This window comes from Phoxinus phoxinus, assembly GCF_949152265.1.
Source record: "Phoxinus phoxinus genome assembly, chromosome: 2".
Taxonomy (NCBI): Eukaryota; Metazoa; Chordata; class Actinopteri; order Cypriniformes; family Leuciscidae; genus Phoxinus; species Phoxinus phoxinus.
Genome location: NC_136877.1, coordinates 48,066,468 through 48,088,555, shown reverse-complemented (window position 1 = coordinate 48,088,555; position 22,088 = coordinate 48,066,468). Strand labels below are relative to the sequence as shown.

The 22,088-nt window shown below is 40.3% G+C and overlaps 2 protein-coding genes across 2 annotated transcripts in view; one reads left to right on the top strand and one right to left on the bottom strand.

The window, feature by feature from the left end:
* The window catches only part of fgf11a (fibroblast growth factor 11a), a 79,609-nt gene extending 59,410 nt beyond the window's left edge, over nucleotides 1-20,199 (bottom strand). Inside the window, exon 1 of the mRNA XM_079587215.1 lies at nucleotides 18,660-20,199. Within this exon, the coding sequence (XP_079443341.1) occupies nucleotides 18,660-18,852 (193 nt within the window). The 5' untranslated portion in view covers nucleotides 18,853-20,199. The remainder of the gene's footprint in view (nucleotides 1-18,659) is intronic.
* LOC307012412 (calcium/calmodulin-dependent protein kinase II inhibitor 2-like) overlaps nucleotides 1-22,088 on the top strand; it is a 428,881-nt gene that overhangs the window by 141,926 nt on the left and 264,867 nt on the right. The gene's annotated exons all lie outside the window — the stretch shown is intronic.

Below are 22,088 nucleotides of genomic sequence, written 5' to 3'. Positions count from 1 at the left end.
TCATCGTCTTAATCATACACTCGATTTAATTATATCATACGGAACCGATCCAACCGATATAGATATCATTCCACAAAGTGATGGTGTCAGTGACCACTTCCTGGTAACTTGTATATTACGGACTACAGTACTATGTCATACTGCGCCGCGTTACCGACCAGGCAGAACAATCCTTCCATCCACCATAGATAATTTCTCAAATTGCTTATCTGATTTGTCTCAGTTACTGCCTGAACCCAAACAAACAGACGAATTAGAGGAAGTAACTAGCACTATGAGCACCATTCTCTCTAGAACATTGGATATTGTTGCACCCATTAGATTAAAAAAGGTCAGAGAGAAAAGTAAAGCACCATGGTACAACAATACTACGCATGTTCTAAAGAGAGAAACCCGTAAATTAGAGCGTAAATGGAAACAAACTAATTTAGAGGTCTTTAGAATCGCGTGGAAAGACAGTATGTCACGTTATAAAAAGGCCCTAAAAGCGGCAAGGGCTGAGCATCTCCGCAAACTAATAGAAAACAACCAAAATAATCCAAGATTTTTATTTACCACCGTGGCTAGACTAATAAATAAACAAACGTCACCTGACCAAAATATCCCGTTACAGTTTAGCAGTAATGATTTCATGAACTTCTTCACTGAGAAAATAGAAAGCATCAGAACCACAATTGTAAACACTCAATCTTCAATCGCGCCTTATAAATCAGCCTCAATTATCACCCCGCAAGAACAATTACAGCGCTTTACAACTATAGAACAAAAAGAGCTAAATAAACTTATCACTTCATCTAAAACAACAACGTGCTTATTAGATCCTATACCAACTAAACTACTGAAAGAAGTGTTACCTGTAGTGGAAGAGCCTCTACTCAATATTATTAACTCGTCTCTATCTTTAGGTCACGTTCCAAAAACATTTAAACTGGCAGTTATAAAACCACTCATTAAGAAACCACAATTAGACCCACATAATCTAGCAAATTATAGACCCATTTCAAATCTTCCATTTATGTCTAAAATATTAGAAAAAGTTGTGTCCGCTCAACTGTGCTCTTTTTTGCAAGAAAATGACATCTATGAAAAGTTTCAGTCTGGATTCAGGCCGCACCATAGCACTGAAACTGCGCTCGTTAAAATCATTAATGATTTACTTTTAGCTTCGGACCAAGGCTGTATCTCAATACTAGTTTTACTTGATCTTAGTGCTGCGTTCGATACTATAGATCACACAATACTCTTAGATCGACTACAAAATTATACTGGCGTTCAAGGACAAGCATTAAGCTGGTTTAGATCATACTTATCTGACCGCTACCATTTTGTCTATTTAAATGGAAAAAAATCGATCATAACTTCAGTAAACTATGGAGTGCCGCAGGGATCTGTGCTAGGCCCTCTATTATTCTCAATATATATGCTGCCACTTGGAAATATTATAAGGAAACATGGAATTAGTTTCCATTGTTATGCTGATGACACTCAATTATATATTTCATCACGGCCGGATGAAAACGCTAAATTATCAAAATTGACAGAGTGTGTTAAAGATATAAAAGATTGGATGACGCGTAATTTTCTTCTATTAAATCCAGACAAGACGGAGGTACTACTCATCGGTTCAAAAAACCGCCCACAAAACCTCTCACAATACAACTTTAACATAGTAGGATGTCCTGCTACTTTATCCTCTACAGTAAAAGACCTGGGTGTCATACTAGACTGCGACCTGTCTTTTAAAAATCATATTTCATATGTTACAAAAACGGCATTTTTCCACCTTAGAAACATTGCTAAGCTACGTAATATGCTATCAGTTTCTGATGCAGAAAAGTTAGTTCATGCATTCATGACCTCGAGACTAGATTACTGTAATGCTCTATTAGCTGGTTGTCCTGCATCCTCAATAAACAAGCTACAGTTAGTCCAAAATGCAGCCGCTAGAGTTCTTACCAGATCAAGAAAATATGATCATATAACACCGATCTTATCATCACTACATTGGTTACCTATAAAGTTCCGTATTAATTATAAGGTATTGTTACTGACTTATAAAGCCCTAAACGGCTTAGCTCCAGTTTATTTAACGGATCTTCTATCGCCCTATAATCCATCGCGCTCTTTAAGATCGCTAAATTCGAGGCTTTTGGTTATACCTAGGATATCTAAGTCCACCAAAGGAGGGAGAGCATTCTCACATTTAGCTCCAAAACTCTGGAATAGCCTTCCTGATACTGTTCGTTGCTCAGAGTCGCTCTCCCAGTTCAAAACTAGATTAAAGACGCATCTCTTTAACCAGGCATTCATATAAATGTTTTAATCTTACAGTTAAATCCGGCCTCTAGTTCATAACCGCCAGAGGAGAACTGGCCCCCGACTGAGCCTGGGTTCTCCCAAGGTTTTTTTTTTCTCCATTAGGTCACCTGATGGAGTTTTAGGTCACCATTAGGTCACCTGATGGAGTTTTTCGTTTCCTTGCCACTGTTGCCTTTGGCTTGCTCAATTGGGGATATTCAATTTAATGAATCAATCAATATTACTATTGATTAGCATTACCAAACATGGACGTTTTATTATTATTTTAATTTAATACTGTGAAGCTGCTTTGATACAATCTGTATTGTGAAAAGCGCTATACAAATATTCTTGACTTGACTTGACTTGACTAGCAAGTCAACTTTATGGTGGTCTGCTTATTTATTTTTGATCCAAGAGACAAAAGAGCACACAGGGGTCACAGTGAAGAGAAATGACCTTGGCAAAGTACAACTCGCAAATACACATATGCTAGCTATGAGTGTGTGTGTGTGTGTGTGTGTGTGTGTGTGTGTGTGTGTGTGTGTGTGTGTGTGTGTGTGTGTGTGTGTGTGTGTGCTTGCGAGTGTGTGTGTGTGTTACATACTGTAAGCTCAAGAGAAGTCTTTCGTCTTCTCCAACACACCTGTTATCAAACCTACCTTGTACAATTGAAATGTGAGCAGAAGTATGCACGCGCACACACACACACACACACACACACACACACACACACACACACACACACACACACACACACACACACACACACACACACACACACACACACACACACACACACACACACACACACACGAGACACTGGGATTAATCAGCGCAGCAGGTGTGAACTTCTAGAGGAATGTACGACATGCGAGTTCCCTTGTATGAGGCGCTGTGAGTGTGTGTATGCATGTGCGCGTGTCTTTCTGTCTACGCTTGTATATTTGATCCACAGAGGGATTTAACCTGAGACTCAAATCCCCACAACCCAACACCTCTCTGGAACACAATGACATTTCTGTTTAAGGACGCCGTGCTCTAAATGCATCGTGTGTGTGTGTGTGTGTGTGTGTGTGTGTGTGTGTGTGTGTGTGTGTGTGTGTGTAAAAGGGGAATGAGGGCTCATGGGAAGGTGCTAAACAGGTTTCCTGTGCGCTTGAATCTATATTTGTGTGAAGGCAAGTCAATATACCGTAACAACAACAACCTACAACTACTTTATTAAACGTGTGAGAAAGTGTTAGTCAAGCGATGCCGTTTTCATTTAGACATGTGGGAGACACAGGTTCAAATCCTGTCGAAATATTTGTAATTCTAAATATTTAAGCACATCCATTTCCTTTTTTACAGAAAAGAGCAGCTTTGACTTTTTCCTAAGAAACCCTTTGTGTCGCACAGGAGGACAACAACAAGAACAACAAGAACAACAACAACAACAACAACAACAACAACAAAACAAGTGAAAACCATTTTAGCGAGACAAGGGGCATATAAGACGACAGAATTTGAAATCTGATTTGAAATTTAAAAGGCACTCAATTCAAATCTGAATGTTTCGGTTGGTCTGATCCAAACCTTGGGTTACATCTTTTCCAAACCTTCACCTGTGTTGTGTGTGCAACTGTTCTCTCTTATGTCGGGTTAGGTTACACTCCTCCTCAAAAGGAAGGTGCTCTCAGTGTGTTTGTAGAGGCTTTAAATTGTTGATGCCTGTTCCCTCGTTAAGTTGGTCATCTTGTGTTGGGTTACACTACCATAAAAAGAAGACGCTCTCTGTGTGTTTCTGTTTACTTGCGTGACCTCTACAGTCCCTCTGCGAGTCTGGCAGGAAAGCACAGAGGTCACATTAAGAGTCGACGAACTACTCCAACTAAAACACACATACATAACAACAGCAGTGTGTCTCTGTCCCTACGACAAAAGAGAGAATATCGGATCCTGCTTACATCTACATCCGGGCGTCATACGAATCCCTTTCATGCTCCCAACTCTCAGATCAACATCTGAGGCCCGTTTACACATGATGTTAAGATGCGTTTTGGTCACAAAGTTTAAATCCCGTCTGTCTAGCCGCTTCCCATAATGTTACGCATGAGGACAGTAGACGGAGAGAAGACGGTCTTTTGTGGCTGTTTGAACACATTCGATCACATGAGCGTTTACACTACGAAAACAATCCGGTCGAATGTGTTTTCGACTCCCTCTGGAAGTGGCCGAAAGTGGACAAACTCAAAACATTTTAGACCCCGTTTATTTGTAGTTTTGACCTCGTATAACTCCTTGTGATCCGATCGACCAAAACGCATCTTAATACCAGGTGTAAACAGAGCCTGTGTTGTTAATCTCTGCATATCAAAGCATGAAAAAACCAACGACATAATATTGCCGGAGGGGTTTAAGTCTTAAAAGACTGTTTCAAATGTACCCACTGGAATATGCATCAAGCTTCTTGCACAGACGAGGCTGTCTCAGAGCTCCAGGAACACACAGCTCTGATTGGCTGAATAGTTGATGTGGTTATCTCCAGCACAATAATGGTTTACCCAGCCAGAGATTTCAAGGCTTACATCTAACCCACTCTTAACAACTATAAGAAACACCATAATCTTGACCTTCCCCCACACATGAAAAATGGAAATATTTGCATTATGTCATTCATGTGTTTTCTGGCATTAACCTGTAACTGCTAAACTAACCACACTTGGACTAAGTGCCACATTTTGCCAAAAACACCTGACAGACATACAGTCAACTTTATGCGGTTTGGCCGTTCATTAACACGACAACAGCGTTTTGGAGGGCTGAAAACGCAAACTTTTGGGTTTCAAAGTGCAAGTTTTTGAAACCGACACCATTATTGTCTCTGTGTAAGCTACAAAAATGTGAATTTGTGAAAACGGTGACGTCGTGCACATGCGTACGCGTTCAGTCTATAGTCGCGTAGTGTTTCTTTACAAAGTGACATCGCCATCAACTGGTCTGGTATGAATAATACAGGATTGTTTTGACAACGTTGTCGTCTATACATGAAAAACATATATGTTTTTAGTACGTCGTTGTCGTGTACATGTACCGTGAAACTGTACATATGTTCATCTGTGATGCTTCTGTGCAAAATCTTGACTGTCCTATCAATAAAAGTGGCAGAAAAAAATATTGTAATTTTAAAAGACTGTAAAAATGCAAAAAAAATGTATTGTTAATTGGTTAACAGAAATTTTCCGTACTGTATACGGTAAATAACTGTGATAGATTTAACCGTACATTTAATGTAATTTTACAGTAAAATACTGTTAAATTTACAGTTTTTGGAATTGAAAAAGAACAGGTCATTGTATATAATTTACAGTGAAAAAAATTTAATTGACATTCCCACAATTCTCTGTGTGACACTTCACATTTGATGTATTTTTGTTGAATTAACAATGTTTCTTGATAGTTTTTCTTAGTTTTTTCTGTTATGTAGATTAGGGTTTTAATGTTACATTTAATGTTGTTAAATTAATGTTTATTGCATTTTTTAAATTTCATTTGTGTTACCTTGATGTTGTTTAGTGCTTGTGTAAATGACACTGTGCAGCTTCTATATTAGTATTAACATAATCAGCTGGTGGAAAACCTTCTTGTGAGGCGCTTTGACTCATCATGTGACTCTCATCACCACTGTGATAGGGGATTAGCAGTGTATCACAATAATACAAAGCAGATATTTCGTGTTTCATGTGGTCAGTAAATTAACATTATAACAGATAATGAAATATATTTTTTTATTGTAAATTTAAGTTAAATCTGTAAAACCTAAAATGTTGCTACCGTATTTTTTACAGAAAATTTCTGGCAACCACAGCTGCCGGTTTTTACCGTAAATGTACCTTTTTTTTTACTTTTTTTTTTTTTTTTTACAATGTTGCCTTTACTGATTGAACTGAAATATTTTGGCTGACTTGCCATACTTATTACTAACATTCCTTTTTGAATCCTCTATTCCAAAAAATGTGAAATATAAAGAAATTATACCCACCATATGGTGCAGAGCTGCCATGCTGACTAACATTTCCAGCATTTGTTGTTTTTTAATTGATGAGGCTCTCGGTTGCCTTCATTGACCAGTTTAGCTGATCTCTGTCCAAAAATCATTTATTATTCTGTAAAAGGGATATTTCATCCAAAAATGTAAATTATGTCTGCATTACTTTCTTTCTTTTGCAGAACACAAAATAAGATAATATGATGAGAAATATTTTTTTCCATGCTTTTTAAACCCTATCGGATTTCATTAAACAGTTTACTCAAAATATCTTATTTTGTGTTTCACAAAAGAAAGTCAGTCATACAAATTTGGATTAAATTTGCGGTGAGCAAATTATGACAGAATTACTCCCTTTAAAACTATGACTCGCTAGGACATTATTAAGATTATGGGTAATGGGTAAACTCAATTTACTACAATAAATAACCAAAAAACACATTTTTAATAACTACAACAAACATGTTTTCATGAGAAGCACGGAGGTCACCCAGACTCTAGTTCTCCTGTTTAATTTACATGCACCTGATAAAAACATCTAGCACTCAATCAATATAAAACAGCGCTAGGCAGTGACCTACCGCTATCCTGGGATGGAAAACACAGAGACAGAAAGAAATAAGGAGGAGGAGGAAACACTATCTATCAAACAGCAGAGCTTATGATGGATGTTGTAGAGTTTCAGGCCAGCATTAACATTTATACATGCTCCAATAACAGATTTAACAGCACTATTCAATAAAACACCACTAAATCCCATAAACCCACACTATAGGCTATACGTTATGTCATATTAGAGTCCTTTTATGAAGGTCTGTCATCATATCATTCTTTTATCACAACCCTCACGGGAGATTTTAGATTTGTGACAGTGTAAATTCACTGAAGTCACTGGTTTATTAATATGGTAAGACTTTACAATAAATCTACTGTAGGAGCCTACTTTTGCTTCGGTTCGGTGAAAAACGTGGCATATTATATGGTGCATTTCAGCCTTTGAAAAATTCTGTTTTGATTGTTTGCATTTGTAAACTTCCTTTAATCATGTGTACAATTTAGATAATTATGCTCTATTTTTACATTGAATTATGTTACATGTTAAAATTGTTTAGTAGAAGTATTGATCATTTTGATTGTTTTGTTGATTGCTAGTTCATGTTAATCTCTTTTTGGGGTCTACTAGAATAGGTTAAATGTTCAGAAAACATTATTTTTCACATATTCTCCTCTTTTCCCAGTCTGTCAGTAAAGCTCCGTTTAGTTCCTGTCTCTTTGAAGCTCCTCCTTCTCATTGCACAGTGTGCTCTGATTGGTCGGCTGTACCAGTGTGTTGTGTTGTGCACAACACATTAGTTCATTATGAATTAGTATCAGTATGAATTGGTTCATGCGTTCATGACATGAAGGCTAGATTATTGTAATGCTCTACTGGGTGGTTGCCCTGCACGCTTAATAAACAAACTCCAGCTGGTCCAAAACGCCACAGCTCGAGTTCTTACCAGAACCAGGAAGTATGACCATATTAGCCCCGTTCTATCAACTCTGCATTGGCTCCCTATTAAATATTGTATACATTTTAAAATATTGCTGATTACTTACAAAGCACTAAATGGTTTAGCTCCGCAGTACTTGAGCGAGCTCTTAACGCATTATAGTCCTTCACGTCTACTGCGATCTCAAAACTCATAACACATTATAGACTTCTATAACTCAATGTTAGGCTGCATAGTTTAGATCAGCCGGGACCGGGAACACTTCCCATAAATCCTGATGTACTCGTTACATCATAAGAAGAATGGCGTCTATGCTAATATAAGTCTCTCTGTTTATCCCGAGGTTCACCGCAGTCCGCCGGATCCAGATCTGATGAAGGACCAGCGCCAGGACACGACGCCAACGCAGTCCTGAAGTGTCAACTAGTCTCTGTGAAGGCCTCCTTCCCTTTACCTCTGTACAGATAAAAGTTGTCGGGATAATTCCGGTTCACGAGGCTATGTGGAAGTGACAAAAAAATTCTATATTATATTTTTTTAAGGCTTGTACCTTGGAACTTGTTTCATGGTTTGCGTTCCCGAGCCACCAGGAACTGTTTTGTGCAGATGAGCGGCCGGATTGCGTTAAGGGTTTTCTGTTAGAACGGTGTCGTGTTAGCGGACCCTAAGTTAGTAATAACTAATGATCGTTGCGACGGAAGTGAATCACTCAAATCTAACTTTAGCTGGACAATTACTTTATTCTAGAGCTGCTGTAAAGCCAAAACAATCTCTGTTACTTTAATTTCCTATTATCACTGTAAAGCTGCTTTGAAATAATCTATATTGCTAAAAGCGCTATATAAATGAAGGTGACTTGACTTGACTTGTGATTGGTCAAGTGATTAGAGTGTGTTTGGGAAATGCCACGCCCCTTACCTTAACTGCAAGTTTCAACACACTACTAACTAACTCAACCAGGCCTCATCCCTTTATTCTGCGTATACCTTGGGCGGGAATTATTTAACTATTTTCCGGTCATTGCTTTAATTTTCCGGCTTTCCGTGTTTTCTCTGTTACACGGTAGAGGACGCTATTAGGCATCTTTTGAAAAAGTACATCTCCAGATCAAAAGAAATCTGAAGAAGAAGCAGAAGCAGAAGCAAGCAATAGCATATGCATATTCACACTAACCCTACCCCTAAACCCACCCATCACACAAAACTTTCTGCATTTTTACATTTTTTTTTTTTTAACCAGATTTACAAATGAGGATGTCCCTAAAGGGAGGTTTTTGGAGATTTTGTCAGTTTTTGGTCACTTCTGGGTACAAATGTGTCCCCAATATAGTTAAGAAGGTACACACACACACACACACACACACACACACACACACTGTAATGAGCTTGAAGGCTACAGTTGCCCCATAACACCAGGACAATAGCACAGAAGCAGTGCAGGCAACGTCCCCATTATACACTCACAATGACTGTCTGTGCCACTGTCAACACAAGACAAACGGCCCTACCCAGTCGACATCATTACAACTTTACACTTGAAAGAAAGCGGAGAGAAAACACAGGAGAGCATGAACAAGAGGACAGGCACACAATAAGAAGAGATGCTACACACTAAGATAATGAGAAATAGGGAGAGTGTGGCACCAGTCCTGGGTGAGATTAGGAATTGTAATGGAGAGTGTTGGAAAAGCGATGAATGAAAAGAGGAGAGCGGGACAGGAGAGTGTTATTGATGAATCAGAGGGTGTTAATAAGAGGCAGACTGTGTGGACGAATGAATCACCCAGTAACAATGAAGTGCTCCAACGATCTGCAAACACCGCAACGCATACAAATATCCCTTATCAATTGCTAGTTGTCCTCCTGTCCCCTAACACACACACACACACACACGCTTGAGCTAAAAAGGATAATCTTTACAAAAGCATCATGCTTACCTTGTCCTGTGGGCGAAGAATGTGTGTGTGTGTGTGTGTGTGTGTGTGTGTGTGTGTGTGTGTGTGTGTGTGTGTGTGTGTGTGTGTGTGTGTGTGTGTGTGTGTGTGTGTGTGTGTGTGTGATGAGTCTCTGATTAAGACACTTTGCATCATTACAGTTTCCTGATTAAAATCCCATTCACTATTGAAAAGTGACAAATGAACTCACAGCTCAAGCTGTGTGTGTGTGTGTGTGTGTGTGTGTGTGTGTGTGTGTGTGAGTGTGAGTGTGTGTGTGTGTGTGTGTGTGTGTGTGTGTGTGTGTGTGTGTGTGTGTGTGTGTGGATGACCTTGTTAAATGGCGATCTATCTATCTATCTATCTATCTATCTATCTATCTATCTATCTATCTATCTATCTATCTATCTATCTATCTATCTATCTATCTATCTATCTATCTATCTATCTGTCTGTCTGTCTGTCTTTCTGTCGGTCGGTCTATCTGTCTGTCTGTCTGTCTGAATGTCGCAGCAGAAATCGAGAATCATCAGACGAGGCAACATTTTTCCAATCTCCAATTGTCCAGTTTTGGTGTCCCGTGTGAATCGTAGCCTCAGTTTCTCAGCGGACAGGAGTGTCACCGGTGTGTCTTCTGATGTAGTTCGTCTGCTTCAAGATTTGACGTGTTGTGTGTTCAGATATGCTCTTCTGTGTTCAGAGATGCTCTTCTGTGTTCAGAGATGCTCTTCAGTGTTCAGAGATGCTCTTCAGTGTTCAGAGATGATCTTCTGTGTTCAGAGATGATCTTCTGTGTTCAGAGATGATCTCCTGTGTTCAGAGATGATCTCCTGTGTTCAGAGATGCTCTTCTGTGTTCAGAGATGATCTTCTGTGTTCAGAGATGATCTCCTGTGTTCAGAGATGATCTTCTGTGTTCAGATATGCTCTTCTGTGTTCAGAGATGCTCTTCTGTGTTCAGAGATGCTCCTCTGTGTTCAGAGATGCTCTTCTGTGTTCAGAGATGCTCTTCAGTGTTCAGAGATGCTCTTCTGTGTTCAGAGATGCTCTTCAGTGTTCAGAGATGATGTTCTGTGTTCAGAGATGCTCTTCTGTGTTCAGAGATGCTCTTCTGTGTTCAGAGATGATCTTCTGTGTTCAGAGATGATGTTCTGTGTTCAGAGATGCTCTTCTGTGTTCAGAGATGCTCTTCTGTGTTCAGAGATGCTCTTCTGTGTTCAGAGATGATGTTCTGTGTTCAGAGATGCTCTTCTGTGTTCAGAGATGCTCTTCAGTGTTCAGAGATGATGTTCTGTGTTCAGAGATGCTCTTCTGTGTTCAGAGATGCTCTTCAGTGTTCAGAGATGCTCTTCTGTGTTCAGAGATGCTCTTCTGTGTTCAGAGATGCTCTTCAGTGTTCAGAGATGATGTTCTGTGTTCAGAGATGCTCTTCTGTGTTCAGAGATGCTCTTCTGTGTTCAGAGATGCTCTTCTGTGTTCAGAGATGCTCTTCTGTGCTCAGAGATGCTCTTCAGTGTTCAGAGATGCTCTTCTGTGTTCAGAGATGCTCTTCTGTGTTCAGAGATGATGTTCTGTGTTCAGAGATGCTCTTCTGTGTTCAGAGATGCTCTTCAGTGTTCAGAGATGATCTTCTGTGTTCAGAGATGCTCTTCTGTGTTCAGAGATGCTCTTCTGTGTTCAGAGATGCTCTTCTGTGTTCAGAGATGCTCTTCTGTGCTCAGAGATGCTCTTCAGTGTTCAGAGATGCTCTTCTGTGTTCAGAGATGCTCTTCTGTGTTCAGAGATGCTCTTCTGTGTTCAGAGATGATCTTCTGTGTTCAGAGATGCTCTTCTGTGTTCAGAGACGCTCTTCTGTGTTCAGAGATGATCTTCAGTGTTCAGAGATGCTCTTCAGTGTTCAGAGATGCTCTTCTGTGTTCAGAGATGCTCTTCTGTGTTCAGAGATGATCTTCTGTGTTCAGAGATGCTCTTCAGTGTTCAGAGATGCTCTTCTGTGTTCAGAGATGCTCTTCTGTGTTCAGAGATGCTCTTCAGTGTTCAGAGATGATCTTCTGTGTTCAGAGATGATCTTCAGTGTTCAGAGATGCTCTTCAGTGTTCAGAGATGATCTTCAGTGTTCAGAGATGCTCTTCTGTGTTCAGAGATGCTCTTCTGTGTTCAGAGATGCTCTTCTGTGTTCAGAGATGATCTTCAGTGTTCAGAGATGCTCTTCTGTGTTCAGAGATGCTCTTCTGTGTTCAGAGATGCTCTTCAATGTTCAGAGATGCTCTTCAGTGTTCAGAGATGATCTTCTGTGTTCAGAGATGCTCTTCTGTGTTCAGAGATGCTCTTCTGTGTTCAGAGATGCTCTTCTGTGTTCAGAGATGCTCTTCTGTGTTCAGAGATGCTCTTCTGTGTTCAGAGATGTGTTCAGAGATGCTCTTCTGTGTTCAGAGATGCTCTTCTGTGTTCAGAGATGCTCTTCTGTGTTCAGAGATGTGTTCAGAGATGCTCTTCTGTGTTCAGAGATGCTCTTCTGTGTTCAGAGATGCTCTTCAATGTTCAGAGATGCTCTTCAGTGTTCAGAGATGATCTTCTGTGTTCAGAGATGCTCTTCTGTGTTCAGAGATGTGTTCAGAGATGCTCTTCTGTGTTCAGAGATGTGTTCAGAGATGCTCTTCAGTGTTCAGATATGCTCTTCTGTGTTCAGAGATGTGTTCAGAGATGTGTTCAGAGATGTGTTCAGAGATGCTCTTCTGTGTTCAGATATGCTCTTCTGTGTTCAGAGATGCTCATCTGTGTTCAGAGATGCTCTTCTGTGTTCAGAGATGCTCTTCTGTGTTCAGATATGCTCTTCTGTGTTCAGAGATGCTCTTCAGTGTTCAGAGATGCTCTTCTGTGTTCAGAGATGCTCTTCTGTGTTCAGAGATGCTCTTCTGTGTTCAGAGATGCTCTTCAGTGTTCAGAGATGCTCTTCTGTGTTCAGAGATGATCTTCAGTGTTCAGAGATGCTCTTCAGTGTTCAGAGATGCTCTTCTGTGTTCAGAGATGCTCTTCTGTGTTCAGAGATGATCTTCTGTGTTCAGAGATGCTCTTCAGTGTTCAGAGATGCTCTTCTGTGTTCAGAGATGCTCTTCTGTGTTCAGAGATGCTCTTCAGTGTTCAGAGATGATCTTCTGTGTTCAGAGATGATCTTCAGTGTTAAGAGATGCTCTTCAGTGTTCAGAGATGATCTTCAGTGTTCAGAGATGCTCTTCTGTGTTCAGAGATGCTCTTCTGTGTTCAGAGATGCTCTTCTGTGTTCAGAGATGATCTTCAGTGTTCAGAGATGCTCTTCTGTGTTCAGAGATGCTCTTCTGTGTTCAGAGATGCTCTTCAATGTTCAGAGATGCTCTTCAGTGTTCAGAGATGATCTTCTGTGTTCAGAGATGCTCTTCTGTGTTCAGAGATGCTCTTCTGTGTTCAGAGATGCTCTTCTGTGTTCAGAGATGTGTTCAGAGATGCTCTTCTGTGTTCAGAGATGCTCTTCTGTGTTCAGAGATGCTCTTCTGTGTTCAGAGATGTGTTCAGAGATGCTCTTCTGTGTTCAGAGATGCTCTTCTGTGTTCAGAGATGCTCTTCAATGTTCAGAGATGCTCTTCAGTGTTCAGAGATGATCTTCTGTGTTCAGAGATGTGTTCAGAGATGCTCTTCTGTGTTCAGAGATGTGTTCAGAGATGCTCTTCAGTGTTCAGATATGCTCTTCTGTGTTCAGAGATGTGTTCAGAGATGTGTTCAGAGATGTGTTCAGAGATGCTCTTCTGTGTTCAGATATGCTCTTCTGTGTTCAGAGATGCTCATCTGTGTTCAGAGATGCTCTTCTGTGTTCAGAGATGCTCTTCTGTGTTCAGATATGCTCTTCTGTGTTCAGAGATGCTCTTCAGTGTTCAGAGATGCTCTTCTGTGTTCAGAGATGCTCTTCTGTGTTCAGAGATGCTCTTCTGTGTTCAGAGATGCTCTTCAGTGTTCAGAGATGCTCTTCTGTGTTCAGAGATGCTCTTCTGTGTTCAGAGATGCTCTTCTGTGTTCAGAGATGCTCTTCTGTGTTCAGAGATGCTCATCTGTGTTCAGAGATGCTCTTCTGTGTTCAGAGATGCTCTTCAGTGTTCAGAGATGCTCTTCTGTGTTCAGAGATGCTCTTCTGTGTTCAGAGATGCTCTTCAGTGTTCAGAGATGCTCTTCAGTGTTCAGAGATGCTCTTCTGTGTTCAGATATGCTCTTCTGTGTTCAGAGATGCTCTTCTGTGTTCAGATATGCTCTTCTGTGTTCAGAGATGCTCTTCTGTGTTCAGAGGTGTTCTTCAGTGTTCAGAGATGCTCTTCTGTGTTCAGAGATGATTTTCTGTGTTCAAAGATGCTCTTTTTCAGGTCTCGGTTGTAACGAGTGCTTATTTGATTTACTGTTGCCTTTCTTTCACCTTGAACCAATTATTCTCCTCTGACCTCTGGCATCAACAAGGCTTTTTCTCCCACAGAACTCTCGCTCGCTGGATATCTCCTTTTTTGTGCCATTCTCTGTAAATCCTAGAGATGGTTGTGTGTGAAAGTCCCAGTAGATCAGCAGTTTCTGAAATACCCAGACCGTCTGGCACCAACTACCACGCCGCATTCAAAGTCTCTTAAAAGCTTCCTCCTCCATTCAGATGCTTAGTTTGAACTTCTTTCTGTTGTCTTGATCATAGCTACATGCCAAAATGCATTGAGTTGCTGCCATGTGATCAGCTGTCTAGATATTTGCATTAATGAGCAGTTGAACAGATGTACCTACAGTAATAAAGTGGCCGGTGAGAGTAAATACTGTTTGTAATGTCCCACTTACTCTATTTCTATACTTACTACAGTAACGAAAAAGTTATCTTAAAGTAACTCTTAAAGTGCATTATTTGGCAAATTGGCAAAAGAAATGTTCCACAGTAACTGATATACATGTAAAAATGTCCATCAATTTGACCCCTTGTACTGAAAACAACAAACATTCCTCTAAGCCACAAGATTTCATTTCAACAGCTAATTACTAGAGAAACTTTATTTAGTGGTCAAGGCATGACAGATAGAATAAGACAGCAGAAATAAAAAGTAAGGATGTTTGTGTAAGATGCTCTTATTCAGAATCAGACAAGGAAAGGGAACTACAGAAGTAGACAGCACTCATGAAGTACGGGTGGTTTAGTGCTGACAGGTGAAACTGTGCTTTAGAGGAGGCTACGCTGTAGAAGTGCTCTCTCTCTCTCTGATCCTCTCCATCAAAAGGCAGGCGAAATCATCCAGTCACCGTTATCACAACAGAAGCACAAGATGTGAGCTTTACTGCAACCGGCCGAACTGTACATACCAGCCCAAACTGACAGAAAACATTTCTTCCTTTACTGCGCCAAATACCACCAACCGCCACCATTTCTCATAGATGTGATTACCGCTTGGCATGAGGCACTTTGCGGCAGCAGATGCCGCGTTACGGGAGTGTGGTTTCCATGACAATTACTGTGATTTACTTGAGATACACGTGTCATAATGTCCCCCCCCCCCCCCCCACACACACACACACACACGCACACACACACGCACATGCGGGCCCTAAGGAAGGATGGGACCCTCAAGAGAGCAGATTTGTGAATGACTGAATGAATATACTGTACTTTATGGGTCCAGGCTTGAGAGAAGTCGGTGTTTTCCAACTTCTCTTATTATATATAAACACAAAATGCCATCAGTATAATATTTTTATTTTATTTTATACAATATATATAATATATTATATAAAATAATCTTGTGATTTTAACAAGTGAATGGCTTAATGCATATTCATTACTTTCTAAGAACAGAAGAAAAAAAAAAAGAAAAAAAAAAAGAATATATATATATATTTCCCATTGATTTTCAAGTATTTCCTGCAACCTGCTTAAGTACCTCCCAAGGTACATGTACCCCATGCCAATGGGTCTAGTCTATAATCTAATCCAAAATTAAGCTTAGCGAGAAATACTAGCCAGGTCTCCCCTGTACTTCTAAATAAGCAAGCTAAGCACAAAGGCAAATATTCCTAGGCAGTTCTTCAAACCATTACTAGCTCTGTTTGAAATGTGCCATGGGAAGCTCACTGTTCTATTTTAAAATTGCCTTTAATGTTCCTTCAGGCCATGCAAGCTACAGTACTTTGCATTAAAAATAAAGTGTATTTTTTTAAATTAATTACCCATTTACTTTGATGAAATCCTTCCCATATTTTAACCAGAAAGCCAGAGGGGTCATGAGGTTAAATCAGCGTTGTTATTATTATAACTGAAACTAAAAGTAAAACATTAAAACAATTGTTACTAATAAAATCTAGCAGTTAAAAAACAAAACCGAATGGATTGTTTTGCAGAAGAACATTGTTTTGGTTGTGCTTCGTCTCTGTGTGACTGTGCTGATGAATATGATTATTCGGCTCATAAAACATTCACTGTAGGCTTCAGAGATATAACCAGTTTAGATGGGAATGATCTCAAGCTGACGAGCTAAAGACGTTACTGTATATTTACACATTAATACACACGATATTTCCTCGAAAATAAATTCCAGCCCAGCGATACAACAACCATAATGAAGTGATCTTCACAATAGATAATGCTTTAGAGTGAACTCTAGAGAGATACAAATGGCAATTTATCTGTTCAATAAAATACTTTGCTCTTCAGTTGAGTAATAATAACATCATCATCTCTGCGTCGCTTTTACAAGATTTCAAATCCTTCAGTTCTCGCAATCTCCGAAAGCCAATCAATGTTGATTCTTGTTTTATTACGAGCTCTGTCTCGTTCTCTTTTCTCCCGCAGACTCTCCTCTGTTCGGCGTTTGTTTAATCGAGTGATTCTCCGGAGGCTGGAGATTTAACGGCTCAATGTCAACCTTTCTCACTCGTAAAACTAACCTCTGTCACTCTCACACCAGACACGCGTCAAACTTCTCTATATTTACAGATGTGACGAGACACACACGCGCGAGTGACGCATGTATGCAATTTCCCGCAAAAACCATCCCAGCATGTCTTAAATATAAACACTTATTATAGGGATACCATATGACAAAAACGCGTTTCGGAAGAAGGATTGACGATGAATTGACTCATTATTTAAATTTCATTCATCTTGAACAAATAAAAGTTACATAGTGTACCTTTAATACCAAAATAAAAACTAAAACTGAATTACAAATTAAAAACCATATAAACAATAAAAAAAACAATTGTAATATACAAAAATCGAATGTAAACCTAAAATCTAAGTCAAAACATATAAAACTAATAGTATGTGAATGATACTAAAATGACACAAAATCAAATACATGCTGCGAAATCATTCATTCAGCCATATACAAAATCATAATTTCTGTATTTCACTTGTGCTCCAGATTTTCTACGAATGTAGCTTATACTTAATATTGTGGCTCTTAAAAGACAAAAAACCGTGGGATAGTAACTTTGGAAAAAACATCTGATAAATTAAAATATGTAAATGTCAATTTAGCAATTGTCCACTTGTTCAAACTCTACAGTGCGTGTTTCCATAGCGCAAATCTAAATTTTGCTTTTGTTTTATGAATAAAGGGGTAAAAGGGTCTTTGCAAAGTGCAAACTGCATCATGATCCCTCAGGAAAGATTAAGAAACACACAAAAACTGTCAGATGTGATTCTGTTTCACATCTGTTCTCTCATGATATCTCAAAATAAAAGCCACAAGCCTCTTCAGTGTAGTGACTTACTCAGAGAGGGTAAATGTCTCATTGGGGGTTAATTATGTAAACATATGACCCCCACACAAAGACACATGCAAACACATGGTCTCTAAGACAGAGCGACAGAGGGGAGGGAAAGACTGGAACCGCTCATCGTAAATGAGGCCGTGACGTTTTTATGTCGGCGTGTATCGGGATGCTCGTAAATTAACAGGTGTTGTCAAAAGCAGAACAGAGACATGCAGCGAAATGATCAGAACGATTACAAAGCTCTGGATCCCAGACTCACTATATCAGCAAACGCTCTTCAGTGGAGACTAGACGAGTCAACCTTCAAAGTCTCAAGGATAACATTCAATCACACACACTGTGACACACAGTGGAAATGTCCATTCTTAAAGTGACAGTTCAGCCAAACATGAAACATGTACTCACCCTCAATTCGCTGCAAACCTGTATGACTTACTTTCTTCTGTTAGATATTTTGAACCACAGTGAAAGTTAATGGGGTTCAGAACAACATTGAGCCCCACAGACTTTCATTGAATGCACACACACACACAAAAATGTGTTCCACAGACAAAAGAAAGCCAAACAATGACATGATGGTGAGTAAATGATTTATTAAATTTGGTAAATGTCATGCAAACAGCAAGGTTTAGTAAACCCAATCGGTTTAGTTCTGATCAATCCTTACTTTCTGAACAGTCAACAAAGGCCCTTAAAGGAAAAGCTCACTTAAAATTTAAATTTTGTTAACATTTACTCACCCTCAAGTTGTTTCAAACCTGTATGGATATGAATAGTAGGGAAAAAATACAATGGAAGTCATTGAGGTCCATCATCTGTTTGGTTACTGACATTCTTCAAAATATCTTCTTTTGTTTTCAGCAGGAGAGAGAAATGCATACAGTTTTGAATCAACTTGAGGGTGAGTAAATTACATAATTTAAATTTTTAAGTGAACTATTCCTTTAACTGACGGTATAGTATGTCGCCTATCTCATTAGTGAACTACCATGATCTCAGATGTCCTTCAAAACCAATATTTCATTAGTCAACACATCATTACTTCTTATATAAGTCTATGTCATGCTTTGCTAATGCCACCCTCACTATTTGAGCAGAACTTGGCCGATTCGAAGATTGGTTTTAGGGTGTTTTGGACAACTCACCGGGTCTCTTTTCCACCTTTCTTCCTCGGCTGCTGCAAAGCCGGACTTTGGAGATGAGGATGAGGATCTGTTTCTGGCAGAGCGACTTGTTGGTCTTGGGACAAGGCTTGCGTTTGTTGGAGACCTGCCGGTTGGCCTGCGGGTCCTTGACTTCCCTGCGCTGTCGGATCAGCGAGCTGGCGAGGGCAGCCATTTTGCTGTGCCCCGCTCACAGTGGGCCGCCCACCTGTCCGATCACCCAGGGCCACGTGGAGGAGACGGCAGGTGTTCGGTCTCCCACTATAACCCAGGTCAGAATGCGTCACAACTTGCAGGATGCGGGAACAAAAAGAGGCGAAACACTTGTGAAGTTCACAATAAACTTAGTTACTTTGACTCTCAAAATAGTCCCCGGAACGCAAAAGTCCTGGTGCTGTGATTCCGATGAACGGCAGCTGTCGTTGCCGGGAATGTTTGATGTATTTCAGGTCTCGTTGCACGGCATACGGACTGGAAAAGTGGCAGCGGATGATCCATGGAGTCGTACTGGAATTCTGGGAAAAAAGCGAGACATCACAACAGCACCATTCCCTGCAGATCCGAGCTCCCAGAACCCCTTGCCTCTCACTGCCCTTCAGCAGTTTAGTTTGGGATTGATGATTAGAAATCACCTGGATCAGAAATCATTCTGAGAGTTCAGAAAAAAAGCCATCAACCGTACGGTTCCACATATCAGCGGGATCCCCGTAAAACAGAGGGATGCATGAAAAGAAATACAGATCCCACGGAGAAAAGGAACGATATCCTGAGACGATCTTAGTGAAACTCCATTACCTGATTTCGAAGTATCGCGTCCATGACTCTACGACTGGAAAAGCAACGACAGACGACACGCTGAGTAAAAGTCAAAAACTGGTGTCGTCAACCCTGGACCTTGTGTCTGTGGCAGATCAGATAGATGAGGATGAAAGGAATCGGAAGTTCTCTCCCTTCTGACATTCCCCTTTGCTCCCTCTTCCCAAGCTCCCGAGAGAGTGTTTGTAAATTCCAGCGGCTTCTTCCGGCAGAGGTGACATTCATGAACGAGTGCGAGCGCAGGAGAGCGGAGGGGAGCACCAAGCCTCCCCCAGACTCCCGTAAGGCAACCAGGAACCCGTAGCTCCGTGTCCTTCACACCACTGGGAGAGAGAGAGAGAGAGGGATGAAATGGAGGAATGTTAAGGATAGATGCTGCACATATGTGTTCGTCCAGCTTCACATGCTGTACAGGTCCCGCTTGAAGAAGGTCCCCTGGTGTCCTAGCACTCCGGTTTTGTGTGTTAACCCAGTTTTCCCAGCTGAAAGTATTCTCGCCCCTGCAGGCGAGCGTAACAGAGTCTCCTCAGCAAGGCACCTCTGAAAGAGTTTATGTGTGTGTGTGCGTGAGAGTGATTGAGAGAGTGTGTGAATGTGTGACTCTCCGTCTCTCTGTTTTTTGCTCTCCCTCCCGTCCCCGCGCACAGTGAGTTACGGAGCCAACACTGGCAACATGCTTTGCTTTACTCCCTCATTCTCTCTTTCCATCTCATTGTAAAGCCTCTCTGCCCTCCCTCTCTGTCACTCACAACCCTCCTTCTTTTCCGATCACTCAAAATCCCTCCTTCTCTTCATGTCCTCACACCCACCCCTCTCATTCCTCTATTCCCTCCCCCTCTTCTGTTCTCTCTCTCTCTCTCTCTCTCTCTCTCTCCTCACTAGGTGCTGTTGTGGTCTGGAGCGTTAAAAAATTAAACCTGCCTCATGCTTCCTTAAAGCGACAGATGAGACTGAGAGAGAGAGAGAGAGAGAGAGAGAGAGAGAGAGAGAGAGAGAAAGAGAGAGAGAGAGAGAGAGAGATACCTTATTTACACTGTAACACAAACACACGTCACTGAACAGATATGAACACAGTAAAACACTGGTTATATAGTGTTGTGAACTGACATAAATGCTACAAACCTAAACACATAAAAACAGAGACGACTAAATGTATGAGGCAATTTGAGTCTTTTAATATGCATGCCTATGTTTGAATTTTCAATGCCTTTTACATTCCAATTCAATTCCTGAATTTGAATCGAGGAATCAAACGGGCGCGGGATTGCAATTTAGATTTGATAATTGTGAAGAATGTCAAATGCAAAGTTCACATAGATATATTTTTTTTAACTAGAAAAGCATAATTTGTCAAAAGAAATGTATATAGGCCTTACAGATAGAAAAGTAATGACTCCAAGTAAAATCAATGGCATGATTGACGAACGATAAATGGAATTATGGACAGATGGACGAATAGGATGGATGGATGGATGGATGATGGATGGATAATTTGGTATAAAGTCAGATGGACAGATGGATGGATAATTTGATATAAAGACGGACGGACAGATGGATGGACAATTTGATATAAAGACGGACGGACAGATGGATGGATAATTTGATAAAAAGACAGATGGATGGATGGATGGATGGATGGATGGATGGATGGATGGATGGATGGATGGATGGATGGATGGATAATTTGATATAAAGATGGACGGACAGATGGATGGTTGGATGATGGATGGATGGATAATTTGATATAAAGATGGATGGACAATTGGATGAACTGATGGATGAATAATTTGATATAAAGACGGACGGACAGATGGATGGATGATGGATGGATAATTTGATATAAAGACGGACAGACAGATGGATGGATGGATAATTTGATATAAAGACGGATGGATGGATGGAGGGATGGATGGATGGATGGATGGATGGATGATGGATGGATAATTTGATACAAAGATGGATGGATGGATGGATGATGGATGGATAATTTGATATAAAGATGGATGGACAGATGGATGGTTGGTTGGATGATGGATGGATGAATAATTTGATATAAAGATGGATGGACAATTGGATGAACTGATGGATGAATAATTTGATATAAAGACGGACGGACAGATGGATGGATAATTTGATAAAAAGACAGATGGATGGATGATGGATGGATAATTTGATATAAAGACAGAGGATGGATGGATGGATGATGGATGGATAATTTGGTATAAAGTCAGATGGACAGATGGATGGATGGGTGATGGATGGATGGATGGATGGATGGATAATTTGATATAAAGACGGACGGACAGATGGATGGTTGGATGATGGATGGATGGATAATTTGATATAAAGACGGACGGACAGATGGATGGTTGGATGATGGATGGATGGATAATTTGATATAAAGACGGACGGACAGATGGATGGTTGGATGATGGATGGATGGATAATTTAATATAAAGACGGACGGACAGATGGATGGTTGGATGATGGATGGATGGATGGATAATTTGATATAAAGACGGACGGACAGATGGATGGTTGGATGATGGATGGATGGATGGATAATTTGATATAAAGATGGACGGACAGATGGAT